Genomic DNA, 17,187 nt, shown 5'->3' on the forward strand with positions numbered 1-17,187 from the left:
CGCATGTATAAATGTCCATTCCATCCATCCATTCGCTTCTGCTTATCCAGCTGTCATAGGGCGAGAGGCGGGTTACACCCTGGACAGGTCGCCAGTCTGTCGCAGGGCCAACACACAGGGACAGGCAACCATTCGCACTCACATTCACACCTAGTAGTAATTTTGGATTATCCAATTAACCTATCCCCACAAGCTGCATGTCTTTGGACAGTGGGAGGAAGCCGGAGTACCCGGAGGGAACCCATGCAAACACGGGGAGAACATGCAAACTCCACACAGAAAGACCCCGGCCTCATGGTGGAGTTGAACTCAGGACCTTTTTGCTGTGCGGCAACAGTGCTAACAACCGTGCCACCGTGCTGCACCATGTATAAATGTCTTCAGTGAATAAAATAAATTTAAGGGTTCATGAAGTTTAATCACATAATATTTCAACATACAAATAATATAATATGTCAGTCTTAAACAGTCACTTAAAAACTGGGAGGTTGATTTAAGGTACAGTGTGTAGCTGTAATCTCAATTCAATTCAATTCAATTCAATTTTATTTATATAGCGCCAAATCACAACAAAAGTCGCCTCAAGGCGCTTCATCTCACCACTAGATGTCAGTAGATAGCAGATTGCAGTCAAATTAATTCTGTGTTTAATTCTCCTCTCATTTCAAGTACATTTAGGGGGGTAGTGTGAATGCTGCAGGCCAAACAACTATAACCGCTGTTTATGTGCAGTGATTCTAGCAGAAGGAAATATTGAAAATCCAAGAGATTATTGTTTTATCTTTTTTTTATTGGATATGCTGCAAGTCAACATCACCAAGTGTCTTGTTGACAACAACACAGCTCTGTACCACTCTCTGATGTAAAGACAAAATAAAAAAATCAATACAAAAATACAAAATGTAAAAACAGAATAGCTAAACTCCAAAAATGTTCATTAACATAGAAAACGTTTGTTCATTTGCTAATTATTACTAAATATTTAAGGACATTTTACTAAACAAACATCCACTACATCCACATTAATGAACAATAAAAAATTATTATTATTATTATTATTATACTCAAAATTATGGCACACATATTAAAAAGTATTTCTGTGGGGCAAACAGCAAACGTCTGCACTTTACACTTAATTATTTCTGCAGTGAAACTTCTTTAAAATGCTTAAAAGCAACAAAGAAAACAAAATAATGAACACAAATTACAACACTATTCCCTAAAATCCTGCACAGAGAGTGACCTGCCTTGGTGGAGGTCTGAATTTCCTGAGTGTCTTTTGTTGGAAAATGGTTCAGAGAACTTCAAATCATGTATAAATAAATATACTTACCTATACAGACAAAAGGCTAAAATAAAATTTGGTAGACAAAATTTGAGAGTATTAAAGATGATGACGATCTTCTGATCTCTTCTCATGACTGAGGGAGAAACTGATCCTGATTCAGTGTCCTTATCATTATTTTTCTGCAAAGTAAAGCAATAATGACTCTGACACTCACTAGTCTCCTTCATTCTGCTTAGTGCACAATCCCAGGATATGGTGAAACCCTCCATGCATGGTATGGATGGACTTGTAGCTGTCCTTGATGTCTGCATTGTTGCCTTCTGCCAGTGCAGTTCGCTCAGTTCTGCTTTCCCTCTCTTTGTTACCATCTCACTACACTTCTCCAGTCAGTATGACATCACAGTGTCATTGCTGTATATCCTAGTGGTATGGATCAGTGAGTCTATGTCTCGTTCACTCTTGGCATACAGCTTGATGTCATCCATATAGTTGTGGTGGCTAATGATTGCTTGATTGTGTAGTTGATATCCCTAGCCAGTCTTGTTGATGATCTGGCTAAGGGGGTTCAGGCCTATGCAGAACAGCAGTGGGGACAGTGCATCTCTCTGGTAAATCCCACACTTGACCACGCACTTGGCTTCAAGTTGGCCTCTAGCATTGTTCACCACATCCCCATTGAATTCCTGATGAAGGCTCTTAGGGTCCTGTTGTTCTTGTATTTCTAGGCATTCCAGGATCTGTGTGAGTCATAGGCTTTCTTATAGTCAGTCAATAGGTTGACAGTACATAGGTTCATGAACCTGGTCTCATACTCACAGATGAAGAAAAGCACTTCTGTCAAACTAAGTGCTCTCAAAGTTGTTACAGCAAAGATCCTTGAGATATAAAAGCTCCCTGGATGGTGATGGATGGTTGGAACTGCTGCGCTCACAGGCAGAGTCATTTGTCTGAGCTGAAGCTGAGGGTATTATAGCCCGGGTGTCCTGCCTCTGATCGCGTTCCCTTTTAGTTTCTGCTCTGACACTGTTCATGTCTGTCAGGAACTGGAAGGTTTTTCAGTTGATCATAGATTGAAGTGATCATAGATTGAATTCAGTCTCTCCATATACTGACTCCTCTGTCTGTTGTTTTTGCAATTAGTGCTGCCACCCTGTGGTTGAGGGAGAGATGTCTATGAAGACAAAGTACAGACTGTACAAAGGCAGAGGCATGTGACAGTGTTAAAGATGGCAACAATCTTCTGACCTCTTCTCCTGACTGAGGAGGAATCTGATCCTGGACGGCATCCTGATTTAGTTTCATCATCATGCTTTTTCTGCAAAAAAAGAAGTGACCAATAATAAAATCTTAGAACACCGCCCGGTGTTTCAGTAAGATAGGATGAGTAAACACTGCCTCATAATGACTAGAATAAACACAAAACATATTCTTTTTTTTTTGTTTCCTGCCTTTGAAAATTTTCTGATAGTGGATTATTTATAGTGAAAATTATAAATATCTGTTGCTGCTTTTTGATATTTACCAAATTAGAGGTATGAATTATGGGTGATATGTATGACACACACTTTTAATCGCACAATACATAATCTGACAGTTCATAGCAAAGAAAAATGTGAAAATTGTCTTTGAAAGTGAATGTAAACAGTTGCGTATACAGTTATTGTGTTTTTCAGTCCCATTACTGACACATCCCAGTTCTTTAAGTATTGTTATTATTGTGGTTATTGCAATAATAGGGTTGAATTTTGGAACATCCTGTTATAACAGGATATAATATTCCCAATACAAATGAAAATAGCTAAAGTAATACCACCAGTTCATAAATTACAAGCCTGTTTCTCTACTTTCACAATTTTCAAAAATACTGGAAAAAGTTTTCATTAACAGACTTGACAAATTCATTGATAAACATCAAGTAATAATGGACAGTCAGTATGGTTTCAGACCAAACAGATCAACATCCACGGCATTAACTGAACTAATTGAAAATATCATTAATAATATAGTTCAAAGAAAATGCACAGTTGGAGTTTTTGTTGACCTAAAAAAAAAAAAGCTTATTATTTGATAGACAAACAAACAATTTGTGAAGATTGGTGAATATCAATAAGAGTGCCTGGACAGTGTTTGTGGCGTTCCACAGGGGTCAGTATTGGGACCAAAACTGTTTATCCTGTACATCAATGATATATGTAAAACATCTGATATATTACAGTTTGCTTTATTTGCAGATGATACAAATATTTTTTGTGCTGGAGAGAATTCACGGATTTTGGAAATTGTCACACAAGAAATAATTAAACTGAAAATATGGTTTGATAGAAATAAGTTATTGCTAAACTTGAATAAAACTACATTTGTGTTATTTGGAAATTGTAAAAGAGATGCTGGAGCAAATTGTTGATAAATAATGTTGAAGTGGAGCAAGTTTCTCATACAAAATTTCTGGGTGTGATAATAGATAACAAATAGATAACATTATGTAAAACTCCGAAAAAAGCAATCGGGATGATTACTAAAGCAGGATTTAGAGACTACACTAACATTATGCTCTTAAAATTGAAAATCCTGAGGCTTATGGATCTTATAAAATAAAAAACAGCAGAGATTATGTACAAAGCCAGATATAATATGTTACCGGGAAATGTACAAAGGATGTTTTTTGACAGAGAAGAGGACTATGATTTGAGGGGAACATTTAATTTGAAGACTCTTAAAGCACAGACAAGAGTTAAAACCTTTTGTATTACCATTTGTGGAGTAAAACTGTGGAACAGTTTTCCTGTGGGTACAGCAATGTTCAAGCATTAGTCCGTTCATAAAGATGTTTTGAAACGTGCTTTTGGAAGAATATGAAACTGATAAAGCTGATGAAGATAGTATATATAACTATGCTAAATTGTATCTGAATTATATCTATCACTGTAGCTATGGTTATACATGTCCTTCAGCCTGTCTTTATTGTGTGGGGCTAGTGATGAGGGGAAGTTGGGGTAACATCGAATATGTTGATTCAATAGAGTGTTGAGCGTGGGGTAGGGATTAATAAGTAAGTACATACGTCTTCCTACTGCATTTTGGACTTACAGTGGTATGCAAAAGTTTGGGCACCCTTGATAATTTTCCTTCGTAAATCACTGGCTATTTGGATCAGCAATTTCATTTAAATATATCATGTAGCAGATGAATACAATGATATTTTATTGTCACTGTTACAAGAACAATGAAAGGCAGTTTGGCATCTCTCCATGTGTGTGAAGTACACAGTAGCTTAAGTATTAAGTAAGTAGATGTTCCTTTTACAGAAATAACAGCCTCTAAACACTTCCTATAGCTTCCAATGAGAGTCTGGATTCTGGTTGAATGGATTTTGGACCTTTCGTCTTTACGAAACATCTCCAGTTCACTCAGGTTTGATGGTTTCTGAGCATGGACAGCCCGCTTTAGGTCACACCATAGATTTTCAATAATATTCAGGTCTGGGGACTGAGATGGCCATTCCAGAATGTTGTACTTGATCCTCTGCCTGAACGTCTTAGTAGATTTTCAAGAACCTGCTGATACTGACTGGAATGCAACCCAACTTTAGCAAGATTCCCAGTACCTGCACTTCAGCCCCACAGCATGATGGAACCACCACCACATTTTACTGTGGGTAGCAAGTGTTTCTCTAGGAATGCTGTGTTCTGTTTCCACCATGCATACCGCCTCTTGTTATGTCCAAATAACTCAATTTTAGTTTCATCAGTCCACAGCCCCTTATTCCAAAATGAAGCTGGCTTGTGTCACTGGCTTGCACAGTGACACCATCTGAAGCAAGATGATGTTGTAGGTCTTTGGAGCTGGTCTGTGGGTTGACTCTCACGATCCTTCGCCTCTACTTATCTAAGATTTTTCTTGACCTGTCACTTCCAGCCTTAACTAGAACTGTGCCTGTGGTCTTCCATTTCCTCAATATGTTCCTCATAGTGGAAACTGACAGCTGAAATCTCTGAGATAGCTTTTTGTATACTTCCCCTAAACCATGATGTTGAGCAGTCTCTGTTTTCAGGTCATTTGAGAGTTGTTTTAGGCTCCCATGTACCCACTCTTCAGAGAAGACGCAAAGAGGAGAAAAACTTGCAATTGGCCACCTTAAATACGCTTTCTCATGACTGGATTCACCTGTGTATGCAGGTCAAGGGCCAATGAGCTTACCAAACAAATTTTATGTTCCAATAATTAGTGCTAAATGTATTCAAATCAATAAAACATCAAGGGTGGCCAAACTGTTGCACACTTTCTATTTTTATATATATATATATATATATATATATATATATATATATATATATATATATATATATATGTGTGTGTGTGTGTGTGTGTGTGTGTGTGTGTGTGTGTGTGTGTGTGTGTGTTGCAGTATTTGAACGGTGTAATTTATTTAACACAATGAAAGTACGATAGACATTACTCACACACAATATTAAAACCACCTGCTCAGCATTGTTTCGATCCCGTTTGTCCACCAAAACATTCATAAAACAGAATAATTCAGCTTGTTCTGCTACCTCAGTCCTCAATCTGATACAGATCTGAGGAGGTTTTAAGGTTGAATATCTGAGGTTCTTGATTGAGTTCTCAAGATGTTCTTCAGAGCAGCCTGTGAATTAGGAGAGTGGGCAGTCTACTAATTCACAGGTTTATTGTTTGATCTAGAGTTCCCTCAGTCCACATGTGAAGTTGTCTTTGAGCAAAATACTGAACTCCAAATTACTGTGCATGCATCAATAATCACAAATTATATTAGATTTTTAAGCATAGTATACACGAGTGAATGCAGTTTGTTGTATAGGTATGCAGTAAAATTGAGGTCACTGCCACTGAAGTATGAAACCATTGTGCATTTTTAGTGTGTTTATTTTCTGTTCCTGTTTTATTTTGTACTCCTCATTGGCTCTCATTTTTGATCTTTCACTTCCTGTATTCCTGTATTACCCCACCCATGTGAAAATCTACATGAATGGAAGGACTCAAAGATTGTATTCCCCAAACAGAGACAACATACACATGAGACCCCATATAACCTCTGGGATCAAGACCTAACCCTAACCCACTATGCAAAGTGATATTGGAGTCACGTTTTTCATATGTCATTTTTGGACGTCAAATTTTGATACACACTGAAGGGGTTGTTTTGTAATGTCTGATGTTGATGTCCGTAGGCCCGCCATGTACAGGCTATTTATAGTCCAAATGTGGTCGTTGTGGACAGATCTTATTTTTATACTGCTTCTGTAGTCCCATGTTTCCAGAGGGTGGAGGGCATGTTTCCTACAGGCTAGGAAGTTATTGGAAAATGATCTAGAAAAGTATAACACTTTCTGAAATGGGATTGATCATAACAGTTATGTATGAAGGAATGCAGAGCGATTAGCGGACATCTCCAAGATGACGCAAGCTCTTGAGCTAAAACAAAAGTGCACGTCTATAAAACATCCAGTGTTTAGTGGGACGACGTCTTCTTTGTTATTTTAATGGGTTTTTTTCCAAATGTATGATGAATCTGTACAGAATGAGTTCAGCTTGCATTCTTTTGTAGTTGTAGGATGTAAATGTACATGTTGGCGAAGGGTTGCCTCAGAGAAAAGTGAATGACAGCTTTGACTCTAACCACTTTTAGCCAGTTCTTTACTACTGTCATTGTCACTTTTTGCCTTGTTGTATATAACAATAGCCCCCCTGCAAGAAAGCACAGCGGGCTGATTCACAACTTTAAATTCAGAGCAGGTTTGCGGTGCTTACAGAAGTAGTGAAAAAAAAGTCTGAGCTCTTTCATCCTTGAAGTTTTCAAAGATAGATAATAATACATCATCTTATTAAATAAAAACTTGCATTTAGCAATGAAAAAGATCTGAGCTCTGTGCAATGAGGCACTGAGCCTGTGATCACTAATGTAATGATTTGCTTTAAAAACATCATAGAAATATGACAATATTAATCATCACATCTATGAACGCAATGGTATAAGCCACAATATCACATTTCTATTTCCCTCTTTACTTATTTAAAACAAACTTTAAACACTTTCAATGTAGGAAATAGAAAATAGTGCTTTATAATCCAATCAGTCTTACATGTACTGAGAACACTTCTACAGACAAACAAAAAATAATCTCATTCATGCATTCATTATGAAGATAAAAAGGTTTTACTCACCTGTAGAGAAACACAGCCAGTGTGATGCAACACAGAAGGAATCCAATTGCAGGTGGGAGTATGTATAGAAAATACTTTGATGAAGTGGATTCTGTATCAAAACAGCAGTGAATTAATTTAAAATGCTTGGTTGACCTTTGCTAGAATTGACTGGATCTGCTTTTTGTCTACCTACCTTTGGGGTTCTCAGACACAGTCAAATTCCATGTAAAGCTGTGTAGGCCACGTTTGCCTATTATGTTACATGTATAAAGTCCTTCATCTTCAGGTTGAGCGCTAAAAATAACGAGCTTTGTAGGAAACTCGTGATTTATTTTCAGTCTATGCAATGAGAAATTTGAATGTGTGCGATTCAGCTCAATGGAATATTGAAAAACAGATCTTTTGTTAGTCCAGGAGATTTGCGTTGCATTTGTCTTGGATATGTTGCAAGTCAGCGTCACTGAGTCTCCTCGGGACACCAGCACAGCTCTGTGGTCGTTTTTAACGATCTCTATAGTTTAAAGGAGACAATCATTCAATATAAAATTCTATCTGCACTTCATCTGTAAAAAAGTGAATCTCAAACACAAATGTGCTCTTTACCTGCAAAGACATCCCACATCACTAACAGCTGAACGAGGAGCAGTGCTGCTCGATTTATAGTGAACATCGTGATCATCAGACAGAGAGAGAAACAGACGTGAACTTCACCGTCAGCTGTATTGATATCTGAGGAGGAGCCGCAAAAAAAGGAAGTGGTTACTTGCTGTAGAGTTGAGCTCTGAACTAATGTATGTGAATGTATCACCATTTGTTGAAGCGATAATTTACATTTAAGTAATGTATGCAATGATTCAGAATTGTCACAACTGAAGTATATTTCTTCCAGAAACTTAACACAATTATATTGCAATTAATTTCCTCTTGTAATTTAGTCACTCATGTCATAAATGGAAAATATAAGCTGCACCTGAGTAAAGGAGCATTTTTCAACTGCTAAAACTGCATCTGCATTGTTAATCAGTCTTTACCCACCAGATAAAAACTGGACCTGCAATGATTTTCTTGCATTGCTCAGTTTGTGACACAACTGTGATTGTTCTGCTTTATGACTGTGAAGTAGAACAATTAACAACAGCAGGTCATTTTTATGGAAGACATTTAGATATGTCATAATCAATAGTTCACTGTTACGTGACTCAATAAAGAATTATTATTAACATTAATGTGTTTTCTATTAACAGTCATGTATAAATATTCATTAGCAGCTGACTGATGACATTTCATCTCAGGACTGTGTGATTTTGAACAAACTGTTCTTGTGTAGTGACTTCCTGACTTTCTGCTTTTGCTGTGTTGCACGTGTTCTGGTGAAAATGTGAATGTTTTGAGAGCTAAATAACTAAACGTTATCAGGACCTTTCAGGCTCTAACTGATAATGTCAGCGATAATGTCTAAAAGGATCTGCTTAAACATCATAGATTGAATTCAGCCTGCCACCTCACTGGTGTGTTTGTTATTTTTACAACAAGCAGTGCCACCCTGTGGTTGAGAGAGTTGCTGCCTATAACATGACAAACATCTTCTGTTCTCTTCTCCTGAGGGAAACTGATCCTGCTTCAGTGTCCTCATCATAATTCTTTCTGCAGAGTAAAAGTAGTGACCAATAATAATATCTTAGCACTTTCCAGGTGTTTCAGATACCTAAATATATGAGATAAGATTAGTAACACTGCCTTATAGTGATTAGTATAAACACAAGAGATTTTTTTTCTGTCCTTCACTGTGAGGATTTGATGATAACGATGATTTTTATGGTGCACGGGTTCTGGTGAGAATGTGAATGTTTTCAGAGCACAATAGCTAAACCTTAGCAACACCTTTCAGGTGTTAAATGTAGAGTGTAAAACCACAGTTGCAAGAGTCAAACACACCTCCTCTTGCTGTGTATAATGCTCCCCTTAAGCTTTGTTTGATAACTGAATTAAAAACTGTTTCATTAGAAACCCTGGTGATGTCAGTGACATAAGTCTCTTTACACAATCACACATATTGTCCCACTATTGACACTCTGGTTACCACCTCAAACTTTTTTGTTTTTATGGTTTTTGTATGTTGTTTGTTTGTTTTTTTGGTAATGCATTTGAAAAACAAAAACAAATTTCATAAACTTAGTGTGTGAAATTAAGAAAGCTGTGTCCCACAGGTCTGAGGTGAATAGCCACATTGCTATAAGCTGATGGGGCGGAAACAGTAACTCAAATAACCGTTGATTACAGCTGAGTTATGCAGAAGAGCATCTCTGAGCACATGATATGTCAAACTTTGAAGTAGATGGGCTACAGATCGCACCAGTTTTCACTCCTGTTAACTAAGAACAGGAAACTGAGGCAACAGTTAGTACTGGCTCACCACAGCTGGGCATCCAAAGATTGGTGAAATGTTTCCTGATGAGTCTCTATTGCTGTTATATCCAAATAATAATGGATACTTTATGGTGGTGGCTATAACATGGTGGATCCGTGCTGCCTTTATCAGCAGTTGGCTGAGGAAGGCTGCTGGTGTTGTAATGGTGGGAGGGTCTTTGTAAAAACTGAGCGAAATGTCCACAGCCAAGATGAGTATTTTTTGTCCACCCCTTTATGACCACAGCGTACCCAATTTCTGGTGCTGGCTTCCAGCAGGGTAACGCACCAAGTCCAAATCTTGTCAAACTTTTTTTTTAAACATGAAAATGTGTTCAAGGTACCAAATGCCCTCCACAGCTTCTTGTGGAGCTTCCTGTGAAGGGCATTTGAGACTTCCTGCCATTCAGGACATTTATCTTCAGCGATGCCTCCATAAAGCACACAGCATCATCAAGGACGACAGCCACCCAGCACATCAGCTCTTCTCCTTGTTACCATCTGGCAGACGTTACAGGAGCCTGTCGGCTCGGACTACAAGACTTAAAAACAGTTTCTACCATCAAGCCATACGACACCACAACACTTAAACACACACAACAACTCCACAGGACGCACTCAGAAGCTACCCTGCAGCTTCACAAGTACTCTGTTTAATCTGCACTGGTCACTCCACTTTATTGATATTTATATTTTAAAAAAAGTGCAATACTGTAACAACTGCCATAAAAAACAAAAACTTTTGTACTGTTTAGTTTGTACTGCTGCTTATTTCTGTGCAATATCCCATCTGCCCCCCCCATTCCTATTTAAGATTTTCTTTAGTTAATCACTAGTGTGTACATATATTTATATATATATATACACACATATATATATATTTAGTCAGTTAACTGAAAATCCTTTTCCTTTACTACATTTTATTAATATTTTGCTCTTTACTATTTTTCTATTTATTTTTTATTAATTTATTTTATTTTTTTCTACTGTACCATTCTACTGAGTGACTGTCTTCTGCTCGTCAAATACATTTCATTGCGATGTTGACCCTGTGCTAACTTGCATATGACAAATAAAACTGAAACTGAAACTGAACTGAACAGTTAGCATGTCTGTTGACCAGAGCACTTTTAGGATGTGGTGGGATGGTAAAGTCACATCAAGGAGCTTACAAATCCGCACAAATATGCTATCATGTTCAACCAAAAGCCCATCACCCCTGTTGCCATGAAGAATTAGATTAGCTCTGAAACAAAAATTACCATCTAATCTGATACTAACAAGGTGTACCTAATAAAGTGGCCAGCTAATAGTGGTCAGTTAAGTTGTATATTCGCAATAAAACTGAGGTTTTCTAGATTTTCAAAATAATGTTAAACATTGTATATGTGTTTGAATGCAAGTGTGCGTGTGTGCGTGCGTGCGTGCGTAACACTCTTCAACGTATGATTTCCATCTTTGTGGCCTTGCTGTGGAAAATGACACCTTATCGTGCATTCTGCTCTACTGCAGGTTTAAAGTGAGGAAAGAAAATGTTTTTAAAAACCTTATATGTTCAATGGAAATGGTGTTAGATAATGCAAAACCTAATAAATAACTGAACCCGTTTGAAAAGTCTAATCAGATCCCAAAATGACTCACTAATTAGGAAACTATGTGTTATGAGTAACAGCCTGCATGACATACAAAAATGACTTTTGTCTGTCCACCACACATGCAGAACAAGGATCTAGCAGTACAGAAGGTGCTTCTCGTTTCCTTTATTTCTGCCCACACACAGGGTCTCACACTGCAAAGAAAGAGTACAAACAGGAAATTCACACTTTTCAAAGGTGTTGGAGAAAAACACTATCAGTATATTTTAGTTATTATAGCCTCATCGTGAATCACAGGTATGCTAAATATAAACATGTCATTTTTCTTCTACTAGGTGTTGTAATCGATTCCAATTAATGTTCATTTTATCAATAGATCACAGTGTTTGTTATTATTCTCAGAAACAAGTCCACTACAGCATCAGGTACACTAAAGACAGAGGAAGTTCTTTAATCGTATTGTGTGGCTGCAGACCGAGCTCTAATCACCTTTCTCCTACCTCACAGGCAAAGCACAGTGTGCACCGTGTGCTTTCAATGAAAACAAATTCTGTTACTAAACTCGGAAAATGTGCATCAAAAACTTGTGCTGTACCTGTGAGGACATGGCACACAGCTAAGCATGAATTAAAGAGAATGTCTGATTGATCTGGATCAAACATGATTACAGACAGACAAAGTGAAGCTTCACTTCTACTTGTGCTTTTCAAGGTGATGCCAAGAACAGGAAGTGGTTACTTGCAGGGGACAAAAAAGCAGTTCATTTAACGATGCATGAAGTTTAAGCACATGACAAATTAAATCATAATCAATATAATATTTAAACAATAATTCGATATAAACTAGTTATAAACAAAACATTATGTAATATATAACTATTACAACAAGTGTTCCGGGAGCACAAACCTCCACCAAGGGAGCAGTTTTTACATTTAAGGGGATAGTACTTTTATGAAAGTTTGACCCTATTTCACTCATATCCTTTATATGTTGTCAACACAACCAATGGTAGCAATAAACAAAGTTTTAAACAGCTACGTATTACACTTGTAAGAATCATCATTAAGTTGACCTTGAAGGCCTCAGTGGACATAATCAAAATGTTAAAGGATCGTTAACATGACCCCACTCGTGAAGGTTTTATCAGAATTTCTTTCAAGTTATTTTGTTTACAGATGGAATAACACACACACACACACACACACACACACACACACACACACACACACACACACACACACACACACACACACACACACACGCTATAAAAAAAATATACACAATCACTCTGGAACAAGCTTATAATGAAGACCTAGATGGAAAAAACATTAACGAGCTTGAGCTGAGAATACATTATTGTCATAACGTGAAAACTTTAAGGAAAATTCTTGAACATTTAAGTTACACTTGGAGTCGACTTGTTCTGATTCACAGTTTCATGTCATCCCTATTTATTTGGTAGACCTGCAGTTCATCCTGTCTCTGAAACAACATGTTTAGTTCCCTTCTCGTGTTCTTTAATACAAACCTTCTTCTAATTGGCTGCTTCGTGTAAGCAGAGGGATTTGTTCTATTGGCTATAGTAGCACCGTTGTCCTCCCTCTGATGGTGCCCCCTTAAAATCCCCTTCATTAAAACTTTTTGTGTGGATTGTTAATCTGCTTAGACATTATCATAGATTGTATTCACCCTCTCCATATAGTGATGCCTCTGCTTTTTATTTTCACAACAAACAGCGCCACCCTGTGGTTGAGGAAGAACTGCCTGCAAGGACAAAAAGAGAAAAATAAAAATCAGTGCAGGTTCTAAGATAGAAAATAAAGGCAGAGACATGTGAGTGACCATCTTCTGACCTCTTCTCCTGACTGGGGAGGAAACTGATCCTGGACCAGATCCTGATTCAGTGTCTTCATCACAATTTGCACATCCTACTGTAAGAAACACAAAGCATGCAATAAACACAAAACATTTGCCAATGTGAGAAATTAAGTAATAATTTTTTAACATCATAAATCTGATAAATACTGTTCAATCACAACATTAAAACTATCTGCCCAGTATAGCTCACCCCTTGTGCCACCAAAATGTCTATAAGCAGGACAAATGCGCGTGCTCTAGCACCTCTGTTATGACAACAGATTAATGTCTTTGTGTTCTCAAGATTTTCTTTAGCTGTGGCTCAGGTAGGTGCAGGTAGGTCTATTAATGTCCATGTTATTTGTTTAGTCCCGAGTTCCCTGAATGTCCTCATCAGGTCATCATGCACAAAATACCAAAAGCTAAACGGGCCTACAAGCCTCCCTTGGATGAAGTATATCAGATTTTTAAAAAGCATAAATGTGTCTGAATGCAGTTTGTTGTATGGAAATGCTTTTCTCAGTAAAACTGAAGTCACTGCCACCAAAGAGTACTTGTGAGAACCCTGCAGAAACTTTAGGCTGCATGTTTTGTTCCGTTTTCTTGCATTATTTCTGTTCCTGTTTTATTTTGTACTCATCATTGTCTCTCATTTCTCATCTTTCACTTCCTGCATTCCCTACCTTTGTGGTTTCCTCTCATAATGTGTTCTGTACCTGCCTCTGTCTCCTGTGGACTTATAAACTGTGAGTTCTCCTTGTCCTCGCTGATAATACTTGCATGTATTCAGCATTCAACAGTGCAGTCTTTCCTGTTGCATGACTCATATTTTGTTGGATTAGTTACCAAACCTTGATTTACAACAATAGATATCAGATATTTGAATATTTGATTCTGAACCTATGGATTCTGAGCTCTTTCGGTCTCTGCTCCATAGAAAGATACATCATCAAAAGGCTCTGATGGCTGATTTAGTCAATGAACACCAAACTACACTCCAGTTCTGTCTTTTATCTAATACGGTGCAACCTTCAAATATATTTCAAAAGCTGAACATATAACTGAGACTAAACGGTCTGGTCAACATAAAAAAAATGATCATTTCTAATTTGGTGTAAAGTGGGAAAAAAAGACAAAATGTTACAAAACGTGTGAGATTATTGATCGAATCAGTCTAACCAGTCTTAAGCAGTACTGATTATTCAGAACTATCCTCGATTACATTCATGTATTCATTCTTACAATTAAGTAGTTAAAAGGTTTTACTCACCCATAGATAAAGACAGCTAGTGTGATGCCACATAGAATGATTCCAATTGCAGATGGGAGTATGTATAGAAAATACTTTGATGAAGCGGAATCTGTATAAAATCAGCAGTAAATTAATTTCAAGTGCTTGTTTGACCTTTACTAGAAGTGATTAGCTCTGTGTTTTGTTCTACCTACCTTTGGGGTGCTCAGACACAGATAAACTCCATGTAATGCTGTATATGCCACTTCTGTCTGTTATGCTACATGTATAAAGTCCTGGATCTTCAGGCTGAGCACTAAAAATAATTAGCTTTGTAGGAAACTCACGATTTATTTTCAGTCTATGAAAAGAGAAATTTGAATGGGTGCGATTCAGCACATTGGAATATTGAAAAACACATCTTCTGTTGGTCCAGGAGACTAGGGTCACATTATTATGTCTTATATTGCAAGTCAGCGTCACGGAGTCTCCTCTGGACACCAGAAAAGCTCTGCGGTCGTCTTTAGTGATTCCTATAGTTTAAAGGAGTTAATCAATTAATATAGTCATCAGTAATGACAAATTTCGATAACAGGATGAACATAAATATGTCTGTACCTGCAAAGACATGCCACATCACTAATAGCGGAATGAGAAGTGCTGCTTGGTTCAGTCTAAACATCATGACCATCAGACTGAGAGATGATCAGCTATATTTGTATCTGAGAAAGAGCAGCAGGGGAAAAGGAAGCGGTTAGTTATTGTATTGCTAAGAACTGCCTGCGTACTTTTTTCACATGAGACCAGGTACGAGGAGGAAAGCAGGACCCCTGCACCAACGTCAGGTCTTACAGTGGGTCCAAGGATTTCATCCTTCATACGTAATGGCAGTCAGGGTGTCACTGTCTAGCCTGTATAGGTCTGTGCTTCCCATCCATGGACATGCCTCCCTAGACCATCACTGACCCACCACCAAACCGGTGATGCTCCACAGCTTCTCCAGACCCTTTCATGTCTGTAACACGTCCTTGGGATCATCCTGCTCTAATCTGTGGAAAGCATAGGGCACCACTGGTGGATCTGCCAACTCTGGTATTCTATGGCAAATACCAGTCAGGCTCCACAATACCAGGCAGTGAGCACAAGGCCCATTAGAGGATGCCAGCCCCTCAGGCCACACTCATGAAGCTTCTGATTGTTCAGCCAGAGACATTCACACCAATGGTCTGGAGGTCATTTTGTAGGGATCCTGCAGTGCTTGGTGCTCTTTATGTTTAGTTATGTTATTTTATTTTTTTGAGGAGTCTATATAATGATTCCCTTCAGCAACAAATTGTAACAATTAAATTGAGCATAATTATAATTAAGTGTTCTCCCTTAGTTTTCCCTTCACTAAATAAATGTATCTGTGTTGAAGATGCTCCAAATGTTATATTATATAAACCTATCAAGCTAATGGAAGTTTAAACTAAGTACAAGTTTAATATTGGTCTTGAGGTTCTAAATTATTTATGCCCCATCATGTGTGGGGCATAATTCTGATGGAAGAAATTATGACAACCGTGTCAAGCATGTGTAATTTCCTTCTTTGCGGCTTTGATGTGTGAAATGAGATATTATAGTAAACTTCGCTCTACTGCAGACTGAAAGTAAGCAAGGGGAAGTTCAGGGCAATCGGGTTTAGATAGATCACATACTGATCCATTGATTAATGATTAATTTTGAGTACTTTTAACTTTTCCATTCCAGCAAATGCAATGTAGATAAAGAGTTTAGCATCACTACCCAAGAAGCTTTTCAATTCCTTTATGTCTGCCCGGTCTTACAACCTTAACTACAAAGAAAGCACATGAACAGGACACAGCGTGTGTGTGTGTGTGTATGTGTGTGTGTGTGTGTGTGTGTGTGTGTGTGTGTGTGTGTGTGTGTGTAATTAAAGAAGTATTATTGCTTTGTAGGCAGTACATGACTGATGACATACTCATTGCTTGGCTGCACGCATGCCCTCCAGTTTGTGCTATACTGCGCATGCGCGTTCTTCCCGCATTACTTTATTTGTGTACTTGCTGGGCCTGTTTCTCCAAAATGCTGTGTTAATGATTGCGGCCTATGGTTAACAGCTGTCAACCAGAGCACCCGGTCATATGTGCCAAAGTGAGAGCAGGTTCAGCTTAAAAACAGGAAAATATATATATGCAAATGATTTATTGTCATCTAATTTTGTCTCATTAGGTTAAGCAAACCATCCCCAAACTATTCATCACTGAACCATGATTAGTAGTGATTACCTGTTTTGCATTGTTTATCCCTCCCCCCTTTCTCTCTCGTATTTGCAACTGTGAAAAAAGAACAATATTGTGCATACTTCAGTGAAACACAAGTCCTTAAGAACAATTATCCATTTCTGTAGACCTCTAGCATGCAATCAATCAATCAATCAATCAAGGCTTTATTCGCCACGTGCAGGTTGCCCTGCAGTGAAAATAGGACCCCCCCCCCCCCCCCCGACACATAGATATCTACTACAGGAAGCCTTTAACCCTTAACCACATACTAAAACACACATATAAACATGCACATGCACCAAACACCTTTCTATCACTTCAGAGGACTTCAAAGTGAGGTAC

General features: G+C 37.9%; 1 protein-coding gene and 1 long non-coding RNA gene across 2 annotated transcripts; both read right to left on the reverse strand.

Moving 5' to 3' along the window:
• Positions 1–651: 651 nt before the first annotated feature.
• On the reverse strand, positions 652–11,571 carry LOC309691558 (uncharacterized protein). Its single transcript, XM_082509291.1, has 6 exons — positions 11,564–11,571; positions 8,075–8,200; positions 7,665–7,982; positions 7,490–7,580; positions 2,534–2,603; positions 652–2,459 (listed from the first exon to the last, which is right to left on the reverse strand). The coding sequence occupies exons 2-6, from the start codon at positions 8,148–8,150 to the stop codon at positions 2,352–2,354; spliced, it is 663 nt and encodes a 220-aa protein (XP_082365417.1). The 5' UTR covers positions 8,151–8,200; positions 11,564–11,571; the 3' UTR covers positions 652–2,351.
• A 129-nt stretch (positions 11,572–11,700) lies between these two features.
• On the reverse strand, positions 11,701–15,257 carry LOC309691559. The gene is made up of 5 exons (XR_014272050.1): positions 15,179–15,257; positions 14,776–15,093; positions 14,600–14,690; positions 13,326–13,403; positions 11,701–13,236 (listed from the first exon to the last, which is right to left on the reverse strand). It is a non-coding gene; the product is annotated as an uncharacterized lncRNA (long non-coding RNA).
• Between the last annotated feature and the right edge of the window lie 1,930 nt (positions 15,258–17,187).

This window comes from Aulonocara stuartgranti (assembly GCF_965226115.1).
Source record: "Aulonocara stuartgranti genome assembly, chromosome: 16".
NCBI classification, from domain to species: Eukaryota; Metazoa; Chordata; class Actinopteri; order Cichliformes; family Cichlidae; genus Aulonocara; species Aulonocara stuartgranti.